We start from the raw sequence: 11,054 nt of genomic DNA, 5'->3' as shown, positions 1-11,054 counted from the left end.
TGCTGGGGATGAGGAGGGGCTCCCCAAGATGGCCTGGAGACTGCCCAGCCCTGACCTGGGACCCCTGGCCCAGGGGCACATTGAACAGAGGAGGATGGGGCTCTCCCCCCATAGTGGGGTAGCAGAATGGGGAGACCTGCCCCCCTTGGGCCCCTCCTCACCCCTTCTTTGCCTCTTACCCCCAAGACCTTCCCTCTCCCAATGGGATTGGCTGCACTTTTGACTTGGCCGGTTCTTGACCTGGTGGATGTGGCTACAGTCCGGAGAAAGGAAAGACTGGGGTGGCAGAGCAACCACTCTCCTGCCCCAAACACTGTCCACCCTCTCCCCCTTTTTGCCTCCTCGGAAGCTTGCTGCCCGGAGCCAAATCCAGAACCCAGCGGCCATCTCCATGGTGCCAATTACCAGCAAGTGTCTTTCCTGCGGCACCGGGTTCAGGCAGCTACTCCTGCCCCAGAGCTGACGGGGCAGTTTGCAAGGATCCGGAGCCAGCTCCCAGGGGCCCAGAGCCCCCCACTTGAAGAGGAGCTCAGGCCTCCCTCTGCCTGCCCGTGGAAGGAGCTTTGCCGCAGCCTGTCTGAGTCCATCTGTCTGTCCCCTCCTGCCTGCCCTTCTGATGGCTCTAGGAATTGGGGTCCAATAGAGACCAAAGGAAAGAAGGAGGTACCCAGGGCCTGATACAGACCCCCAGGGTGCCTCATTCCAAGGGATTGCAACAGGCTAATTTGAGAACTGTTGGTAGACTGAAAAGAATGTTGTCATCTATGTTTTGGCAGAGGAGTTGTGGGACCCTGAGTTTTCAGAACCCCAAGCTGAGAGAGCTCACTGTCTCTGCATTTGGGGGATGTTGGATTGGAGGGGGAGGCTAAGGAAAGCTGAAATTAGAATTGGTAGTGCCAAGGTAAGGGTTTCCCATATAGGTGAACCCCTCCTTGTTGGATGAGGTCAAAAGTCATCTTGTCTACCCCTCTGCCTCCAGGCCAGGGGTCTGGGGAGGCAATAGAGCCCCCCAATTTTAGTCTTTTTGAACAAATTATCCTGTACTAAGGGCAGAACCCACTGCCCTGGCCTCAGTTACCTTGGCTCAAGGAAAGATGGTGGCAGGAGAGAAACAGAAGAGGTACGAGTATAAGACTTGGGAGATTCCTTCTTAAGCAGGCCTGGGTAGCTGCCTTCCCAGCCCGGCCTTCCCTGGGGCCTGTGGTAGCCCTTTTGCATGCGAGGCTGGCCCCTCTTTCTAGAAGCACATTTCTGCCACCTCCCCTGGAAGGCACCCAGCAGCCTACCACTCCTCTTTACCTAGTCCCTGCTGTGTAGGGCGTAGTCCAGGTTAGCTGGGTAGAGTTAGTGTTCCAAGCCCTGGGGCCTGTTCTTAGCTCATACATAGTCCTTACAGAGTCCCAGGATGGGGGTGCAGAGGAGACTCAAGTACATTCCAGGAGACCACTGTCTCCTTGCTGGCCCAGGCCTGGATCGGGCAGACTTGCTCACCAGGGGCCAGCTCCTCCTCCTGCTCCCCCCACTTCCCCTCTCCCCTGTAGGGTTGTAGCTGGAGCTGCCCATTATACTCAAATGTTCCAATTTATTATCCTTGGTACTGATTTTCCTTACGAGGCACTCTTGAGGATTGCTGGGCCTTGGCGGAGGGGGCCTAGTCTCCATTAGAGGGTGTTGTTTTCCACTGAGGATACCCAGGCTGTGTTCGGTCCCATCCTGTTCTCGGTCTCATCAGGCAATTCCTCCCAACCTGGAAATTCTCCCCTTCCCTCAGCTTGTTTTAAGCCCTGGGTATCCTTTAACATTCTGATCGAGTTATACCACCTCCATGGAGCTTACACTGCACTGGGAAGGGGAGATGGAGATTCCCCTTTTATCCAGGAGGTCTTCAGAGCTTCTGGAACTGTGGGGGTTCCGATCCCAAGGCTGGAGGCAGGAGGGAGCAGGGCTCAGGATGGACTCACATCTAAGGCCCAGAATCAGCCCCTCCCCCGCTTGTTTTTTTTAACCAGTGTGATTTCTTCACTCTTTATTACTCACCATTTGGAATATTTTGAGCCAGGAGAGCACCTTCTCTCTCCAGCTGTCACTTGTTGTTCGGGGGTAGCTATTCAAAGACGGGGCAGAGCCTGACTGTCCCAACCAGAGAGAAAGGGGGCTTGGCGCTGGCTTGGGGGCCCCCTCCCCAACCCCCAGCTTAGCCCTCCCCCGAGTGTCTGCACAGCCTTTATAAAAAGAGAGAGAGCAAGCTCTGAAGCAATAACAACACCCTGGGGGTGGTCAGCCAGGGCCCCCTCAGTGATTTTCTTGTTTGTTCTGTGAAATCTTGCTCACCTCCTGGAGGGGTGGGGTGGGGACTGGAGCCCTGTTTCTTTGTGTCATCCTTGTGAGCACGAGCCCCCTTTGAAGGGGCTGTGACATTGGGTGTGGGAACCATGTCTGTCCTCACCAAGGGATGGGGTTGGGGGAGGGGGAGTGACTTATTTTCATCATTAGCTTTGGGAAACCTTCAAGGTCAGCCTGTCCCCTCTGCTGTCTGATCCCCTGCCCACCAACACCACCATTTGGAGAGAAGCAGAGAGGGTGGAGTTGGGGGGCTGGGGAGACTTCAGGAGGCTGGGATTTCTAGAGGGTGGTTTTTTTTCAATATCTGGGCTAAGATCACCTGCAGGAGGGCCATGGGAGGGAGCCATCTCCACTTTCCTGCTCCAGAATCCTCTTTTCATATAAAAGGGAAAGGGCCTTTGGGACCATTAGTCCATTTCCATTTTACAGATGAGGAGACCAAGGCCCTGCGCAGGGGAAGAGCCCCCCCCTGGTGTCACCTGTGTGGTCAGTGGCACCCCCAGCCTGAGTCTCCTCCTCCCTTTGCTCTTTGGAGCCTCCCAGTGGCCCTGGAAAGATGGGCAGGATGAGTTGTAGCCCATCTGAGAGGTTAGGAAACTGAGGCCCAGGAAAAGGACCTGCTTCACCCAAGACCCCTCAGCAAGTGAACAATGGGGACAGAGCTGGGGACCATCGTGCTGCTTCCTTCAGGTGACAGGAGACCATTGCCCCAGGGCACATCTGCCATGGTACATAGTTCTGGCCTTGAATAAGCCCCAGGCTGTGTAGCCCTGTGGGTCTGTCTCTGTGGGCCACTAGCTCTTCCTGGGCCTGGGTTTGGGGGAGAAGGTTGCCAGGGAGACTTCCCTGTCTTGGGAATCTGGCCCTGCAGACAGGGTGTGCAGGACTTGTTCCAGGCTGTGACGTTTGGGTGAGGGCTCCTGCTGAGGGGCCAGAACCAACTGGAGGGAGAGCTGAGAAAAACCAGCTCCTGCCTAGGGCTGTGAGAGGGTGAGGCTGTGGTTCACCTCACCTTAGGGAAATGCTCCTAAAACTCAGATGCAAGGAGAGTTGGCCTTCCTTGTAGTGCTTTTCAAACTTTCTGTTTTCAGAGTGTTTTTACCTCAAGTGTACCCTTTGACCCTCACAAGAGCCCCTGGGTAGTAGGTGGGGGCCTGTGTTGTCATCCCCGTTTTAAAGAGAGGGGAGCTGAGGTCCTGGGAGGGGAAGGCACCTGCCTAAGGTTCTACTGTGAGTTAGTGGCTGGGCCAGGACTAGAACTCAGCTCTTCAATAGTTCAGAGCTCTATCTTCTACTCCTGGAGGTGAAGCAGATAGTTAAGGGGGTGGTTATGCACTTTCTGAGCTGATTCACCATCCAGTTCCTTAAACCAGGAGCTCCTGGGTACATTTCAGTGTTTGGAAACAGCGCTGAGTCCCACCCCCTTTGGAGGCACAGCTGTTGCATTAGGCGAGGTCACCTGCATTTATTTATTGAGCAGCAGCGCTATGCCAGGCCCACTACCATTCCCTTGTAGTGACTCCTGAGGCCTTCTAGGAGGGCCCCCTGTCCGTAGAGCAGCACCTTAAGAGTGGACGAAGAACATTCACATCCATGAGCTCGCCTGACTCAAACCCTGAGGCGGGCTGAGGGTGTCCATTGTACCTAGAGCTTCTGTGAGGGCAGTGGAAACTTGAACCCAGGGCTGTCGGCATCACCTCTGGAGCCCTTTCACTGTTTGACAGCCTCCCGAGGGGTGGCAGGAAGACAGGGCCCCAGGTCCTCAGGCTGGGGGCCTCTCTCCATCCACCCACCTTTCCATTATTCCCTCTCCAGGAGCAGGAGCTTCCCGGGCCTTTGGGGAGGGAGGGTTCCTGGCCCCTGGGTTGGAATGGGTCACGTTGCATTGTGTTTATGACCATGTAGCTCATGTTGAAAATTAAAAGTTTTTGGCTTTTCTAACCTGGCTTGCTGTTGCTTTGTATTGAAACAGTTCTGTCTGGGAAGTTAAGGGAAGGTGGTGTTTTAAGGGGCTGAGGGAGGGATGCTAGGATCACCACAATGGGCTTTGTGTACCGCGTTATGGGACAGAGGCCTGTTCCAGAAAGCCCTGCCACAGATGCACAGGAGGGGATCAGGGTTCTGGATGAACCCAGTCATTTTACAGATGTGGAAACTGAGGCCCAGGGAGGGGATGAGATTCCCCAAGGTCACATTGCTGGTGATTGGCGGGACCTAGAAGAGAGCTTATCCCGCAGCGTCCGGCTGCATCCAGGTGGCCCCAGCGACGTAGTGGGTAACAGCAAAGCCCTTCTCATTCTGAAGTGGGGCTGGCCAGGGACAGCATCAGCTTTGCTAGGAGGGTGGGGCAATTATTCGGACATGGGCCAGTTCCCACTCTACCTGCTGGGCAAAGAGAATAAATAGTGCGGAGACTGGCCCTGTGACCCACACTGGACCCTTCGGCCCATTTCATCCATCTCTGTTCCCCGTGCTTTTCATAATACGAGCATCTGGCCTCGCTGATCGGATTCCAGGACTGAAAATTGTATGTTTCCCCACAACACGGAAAACCAGCCTCTTCACAACAGAAAAAATAGCCGCCTGCCTCCGCTCTGAAGGGCCAGCTGGTGACGTGGACCCGATGCTGATGCGGCCACGCCTTCCACAACAATGTGGACTGCGAGGGATTCGCACCGTATGTCTACGTCTACGGGACGGCTGTAGAGTCTGGCTTGTGCTTATGATACGACTTCAATATATTTTTGGAGAGGACCGAGGGAACTTGCCGCAGGAGGTAATGAGAAACTGCTTGTGGCAGAAGCCAGAATGCAGGCTCCTCACCCCTGTCCAAGCCCTGGGGAGGGTGCGCCGATGGATGAAGCCAGACCCTCCCATTGCTCTTCCCCCCCACCCCCGCCCCGCGGGGAGGGCTGTCAGATGGAATTCCGCCGGACCGGGGGCCTGTCTGCCCTGCCGCCGCGCACGGCCCCGGGGCTCGAGGGCGGAGAGAAGCCCAGATTGTCGCGGGCGCACATCTCCAGCTGGTGGATGCTATGGGAGATAGAGCGGGAGCCCCCGGGGCGGGCTGGGCGGCGGGTCCTGGAGGGGCCGCGGCTCTCGAGCGCCCCCAGGCGGAGCGGGCTGGTGGCGCTTTCGGGCGCGTCGGCGGTGGCCGCGAGGAAGCGCAGGACCACGAGGTTGAGGAAGGCGCCGATGACCGTGAGACCCAGCAGGATGTAAAGGAAGCTGAAGGCCACGTAGGGCGGCTTCGTCTGCAGCGCCTCGTCGCTCTGCAGCGCCACGAAGTCGCCGAAGCCGATGGTGGTGAGGGTGATGAAACAGTAGTAGTAGGCGTGGAAGAAGGTCCAGCCCTCGAAGTGCGCGAAGGCGGCGGCCCCGAGGCCGAGGGTGGCGGCGCACAGCAGCAGCCCGGCCACCACCATGTTCTCGGTGGACACGCGCGGCCGCCGCAGGCCCAGGCAGCGCTTGGCCGCCAGCAGCAGGCCCCGCACCAGCGCGTTCAGCCGCTCGCCCAGGCTCTGGAAGGTGACCAGCGTCAGCGGGATACCCAGGAACGCATAGAACATGCAGAAGACCTTGCCCGAGTCCGTGCCCGGCGTGGCGTGGCCGTACCCTGTGCAGGGACAGTGAAGGGTTGGGTCGGTGAGTGCCCAGCTGCATGGAACACCGCCCCCCCCGCAGCCCTCCTGCTGGTGTCCCCCGCGCATCGCAGAGCCCCGCAGACCATCTTCAAACACTAGCTCGACTAGGTCACTCCCCAGCTTTAAAACCGTGCGTGGCTATTCATAAACGTCCCAGAGTGTAAACACCCAAATGTTCCTCAGTTGGGGAATGGACGGACCACCTGCGGTACCCCAAACAGTGGAACTCTTTTCAGCAACAGGAAGGCATGAACTACTGTCACCAAGGAGTGGATCTCAGATACATCGGGCTATTATGGAAGAACAAGCTCCAAAGGCTACCTACTGCATATTTCATTTAAATGACATTCTGGAAATGGCAAAACTATAGGGATGGAGAACACACCTGGGATTGCCAGTCACTGGAGGGGGAGTTAACTGTAAGGGGGCATGACAGAATTTTGTGGGGTGATGGAATTTCGGGGGTTTCATGTCTTGATCATGGCTGCAGTTATCAAGTATTCATTTGAATTACGATGCCCAAGCTCTTTCTTGATCCGAATCTCACCCCCCTCCAGCCTCACTCCCTTCTCTTCACATCCCCGCTCTCCAGCTACACCCCATGTTGTGTCCCCAACCAGCCTGTCCCACTCCACATGCCTTTCCTTGGATTTTCCCTCTCCTGGATTGCTCCTTTCTCCCCTCCGCCAGTCTCTGCCTCCCTTGACCATTCAGTCAGCCCTCACTAAACACCTGTTGGTTCTGGTTCAGTCTGGTGTAGCGATATTCTTCACTGGGTCCCCTCAGTCCTTGTAGGGGATCTAAACATGACCAGGATTCCTTGAGTCTTGGAACATGTGTCATTGCTGTGGAATGAATGCACATGTATATTTTCCTGGAGAGCAGCACCAGCTTTCATGGTATTCTCAAAGGGGCCCTTAACCCAGGAAGAGTGGATCAACAGAACATGTATGTCTCCTCTAGTAGATTGGCCCATCTGCCAAAATGTAAAATATACAAACCTTTTTTTTTTTAAAAAAAAAAAAAAAGATGACTGGTAAGGGGATCTCAACCCTTGATGTGATGTTGTCAGCACCACACTCTCCCAAGTGAGCTAACCGGCCACCCCTACATAGGGATCCGAACCCGTGGCCTTGGTGTTACCAGCACCACACTCTCCCAAGTGAGCCATGGGCCGGCCCTAAAATATACAAACCTTTTGACCTCAGCAGTTCGAGTTAGAAAGTTAGCCATCCAATTTACACACATGTGCAACATGATCTATGCATGTGGGTCACCTCTGCAGCATTGATGGTCATAACAAAAATTAGAAACAACCTAAGTTCCATCAGTAGGGGCCTGGTTAAATAAATCATGTTGCCATCTAAATGATGGAACACTACACAGTAGGAGTTCTAACCCTGGAGTGGTTTTGACCCTGAGGGGACATTCGGCAATATCTGGAGAAATTTTTGGTTGTCACAAGCAGAGGAGGGGGTGGCTGTGTGCTACTGTCATCCAGAGGATAGAGACCAGGAATACTGCTGAACATCTTGCGATGCACAGGACAGTCCCACCCCACCACTGCAAAGAATTATCCAGTCCAAAATAATTCCGAAACTGAGAAACGCTCCTGTACAGCCATGAAAAAGAAGATACAGGGATTGATATAAAAACATCACCAAAATATGTTAAGTGAAAGAAACAGGGACAAAACAGTATGTGTAATATAATGTCTATATAACATGTGTGTGTGTTTTAAAGGAATATATAGGCAGAGAAAATATCTGGAAGTATACACAAGAAACTGGTAACTGTATTTGATCCAGGGAGTGGAATTTATGGGTGGAAAGACAGGGCAGGAAGGAGACTTTCTTTTTGTTCTATACCCTTTTTTACACTGTGAAGTGTGTGCTGTGTGCTTATGTAACTTATTCACAATATCAACACAACAGGCATATTTCAAGACTTACTGTTCCACATCCACATTTCTACTGCATGGCCCTATCAGTTTGCATTTCTGTTATTTAGGGGAAGGGGGCTCCACCCATCACTAGACTATGAGCTCCTTGAGGGCAGGGACATGGCAGTCACTTCTCTATGTCACCCAGACACCAGTGCTCTGCACAGAGCCTGACACAGACTACAGGCTCAGTGAAAGTTTTTTGAATCAAGCCAATTTGAAGGGGGTGCTAGTGCAAGACAGAGGAGCCTCTTCAGGAACAAGAAGCTGGGAAGTGCTGTTTCCAGCTGTTTGGGGGCTATGCCGGGTTTTAGCTGAGAGTGAAATGAATAATGGTAATAACTAAACATGCTAGGTACTCCACATGGGTTATCTACCTTATTAACCCTCCCAATGACTATAGGAGATGATATTATTATCCCCATTTTACAGATAAAGAAACTGGGCACAGAGGGCGAAAGCGGCCCAAAGGTCACAGGAACTGAGCTATTAACCACCATTCTCCATTGCCTCTCAGTGCTTCTTCTATCCAAGGAGAACTTGAGCTCCTGGGCCCTGGCTCCTGGCTCTCTGCAAGAATGGCTGAAGAAGACAGGACCACACAGCAGGTGGTGGCACTGCCAGGTGGCCAGAAAAGGCAAAACTCCTCCTGTTTCCACTTTTATTCTGAGTCTCTTTCCCCAGGCTTCCAGATGCATGTCAGAGGGGAACAGCCAGGAGAGGAGGCCAGTGCCATCTGGGAGCCTCCAAAGAATGTGGGGAAGGGCAGAAGAGGTGGATGGGGTCCCACACCAGTGGGCACAGCGACAGGGAGGGTCTCAGGCTGAGCCGAGATAGGGAAGCAGGAGTGCCCGTGGAGACAAGAGCAGGGCAAAAGGGCCGAATAGGAGCTGGGGCCTTGGTCAGCAAATAATGATTATTATCACTAATTAATGGTGCTGACTTAGCCTCAGGCACTGTGCAAGCATTTTACATGCTTGACCTCATTTAAACCTGGCAAGCACCCAGTGAGGTAGGAACCATTGCATTTTGGCTTTGAGAAAACCAGAGGTCAGAGAAGTACAGTCAATTGCGGGAGAAGGCAGGTGGCAAGACACCAGAGCAGAACTCCACTCTCGGTACAGAACTCCTGCCTTTAACTCCACCGCTAAACCCAGAGCTCACATTCACTTGCAAGAGCATTACAGAGAAACTTTCTCCACAGCACCGGCTTCCAGGTTGGTGGCCCGAGCCCAAGGGGGCCTGGACAGCTACAGCTGGAAGCCGGGGAGTGGCTGACACCAAGCTGGGAGCCCTGCAGAGCCTACCTCTTTCCTTCTCGATTCCCCAGCCAGCTGGTAGTCATGGCAACAGCTGGCGGTCCAGATGCTGCAGAGGTACTGCTCTGATCCCTGAGGGTGAGGCCCAAAGCTTGTGGTAATCAGTAATTCCTTCAACAAATATTTATTTATTGAGCATCTAGTACATGATAGGCACTGGCCATACAGTAGTGAGTAAGACAGACTAAGTCCCTGTGCTCACGGAGTAACAAAATAATTGTTATCATATAAAATCAATCTTCTATGTGTCAGGCCCTGTGCTAAACTTTCTGCATATATTATCTCCTTGATAATAATGATCTCATCAGAACCCTGAGATAGGGCCTATTAGCACCCCTATTTTACAGAGAAGAAAACTGTGGCTCAGAGAGGTTAAGCAACTTGGCTAAGGTTACACAGCTAGTGTGATAGATACAGCCAGGCAAAGAAGCAACTCCAGCCCCTGGGTCGCCCAGCCCCTGGGGCGTTCATCAGGCTCTGCGCAAACAGCTCCCGGACGGCAGAGGGAGGCTGGGGGGCTCGGCGGGCCGAACCGACCTGCCGGGAGTCACTCCGCCGGGCAGGGGCAGAGGAGGACCGCAGCCCGGAGGCGCGGGGCGGCTCACCGATGGTGGTGATGACGGTGATGGCGAAGTAGAAGGAGCCGGCGAACTTCCACTGGCGGCCGGCGCGGTGCGGCTCGGCCTGCCTGGCCAGGCGCTCCAGCTCGCGGTAGTCCTCGGCCGAGAAGCCGTACTTGCTGCAGAACTCGCCGCGCTTCTGGGCCAGCCGCCGCTGGCGGCCGCTCTCCGCCTCGGACTCGAGCGCGTCGAAGACGAAGGCGCCCACCAGCAGGTAGGACAGGATGCACAGGACCAGCGCGGCCGCGCGCACGCCCTGCTGCCTCATGGCCGCGCCCCCGACCCCGGCCGCGGCCCCGACCCCGTCCCCGTCCGTCCGGGCGCCCCGACGGCGGCCCGCGCCCGCCCGCGCTGCGCCCCCGCCCGGCCCGCGGGCCAGCCCCGCGCCGCCTACAGGGCGCCCAGAGGCGGGGCCTCGGCGCGGGGGAGGCCCGGGGAGCGGAGGGCTCCTCCGGCCGCTGCTGCCCCGCCCCCTCCCACGCACCTGCCTTAGTTTACCCGCTGGTGCCCCAGGGCTAACGTGTCTGCAAACGGTGACATCCGAAGCGAAGGCCCAAAGCCCAGGTCTGCAGAAGCCCCCTCTCCACCACTAACTCGTCCTGTGACCTTCCTTCCTTCCCTCCTCTCTCCATTCCCTGTGACCTTCCCTCCTTCCCTCATCCCTTCCCTCCTCTCCTCCTCCGTTCCTCCCTTCTCTCCTCCCCTGCCTCCTTCCCAATGACCGTGAACAAAGGAGCAGTAGCAGATAGAAGAACGGGGACTCTGCCTGGGTTCATATCCCACTTCCATTGCTTACCAGCTGTGTGAACTTGAGATGACGCAGTTTCCTCATCAGTTAATTGGGGTCCTATCTTATAAGGAGCTGTAGTGGGCAGAAGAATGGGCGCCCCCAAAGATGCCCGCACCCTATCCCTGGGACTCGTGAATATATTAGGTTACATGGCAAAGGGGAATTAAGGTTGCGGATGGAATTGAGGCTGCTAATAAACTGGCTTTGGAATGAGAGATTATCGAGGATTATCTCAGTGGGCTCAGTGGAATCACAAGGGTCCTTATCATTGGAAGAGGGAGGCAGAAGAGAGAACCAGAGAGACAGCAGCGGCAGAAGGACTCAGCCTGACGTTGCTGGCGTTGAAGATGGAGGAAGAGGGTCACAGCAAAACGGAAGTGTGCTGATTCTGGAACC

At 55.0% G+C, this 11,054-nt stretch overlaps 1 protein-coding gene across 1 annotated transcript; it reads right to left on the bottom strand.

The window, feature by feature from the left end:
* Positions 1-5,258: 5,258 nt before the first annotated feature.
* On the bottom strand, positions 5,259-10,136 carry KCNK15 (potassium two pore domain channel subfamily K member 15). The gene is made up of 2 exons (XM_063076829.1): positions 9,854-10,136; positions 5,259-5,959 (listed from the first exon to the last, which is right to left on the bottom strand). Exons 1-2 carry the CDS (start codon positions 10,134-10,136, stop codon positions 5,259-5,261), a joined length of 984 nt encoding a protein of 327 aa, XP_062932899.1.
* Between the last annotated feature and the right edge of the window lie 918 nt (positions 10,137-11,054).

The sequence above is a fragment of the Cynocephalus volans genome, chromosome 1 (assembly GCF_027409185.1).
Source record: "Cynocephalus volans isolate mCynVol1 chromosome 1, mCynVol1.pri, whole genome shotgun sequence".
NCBI lineage: Eukaryota > Metazoa > Chordata > Mammalia > Dermoptera > Cynocephalidae > Cynocephalus > Cynocephalus volans.
Note: the sequence above shows the minus strand (reverse complement) of the source record. Positions and strands in the feature narration are given on the sequence as shown.

Excerpts from the sequence above, each read along its gene's own strand:
- KCNK15 (XM_063076829.1), bottom strand. The coding sequence starts at position 10,136 with ATGAGGCAGCAGGGCGTGCGCGCGGCCGCGCTGGTCCTGTGCATCCTG. Across the intron at positions 5,960-9,853 it reads CACCGTCATCACCACCATCG|GGTACGGCCACGCCACGCCG; the intron begins GTGAGCCGCCCC and ends GTCCCTGCACAG.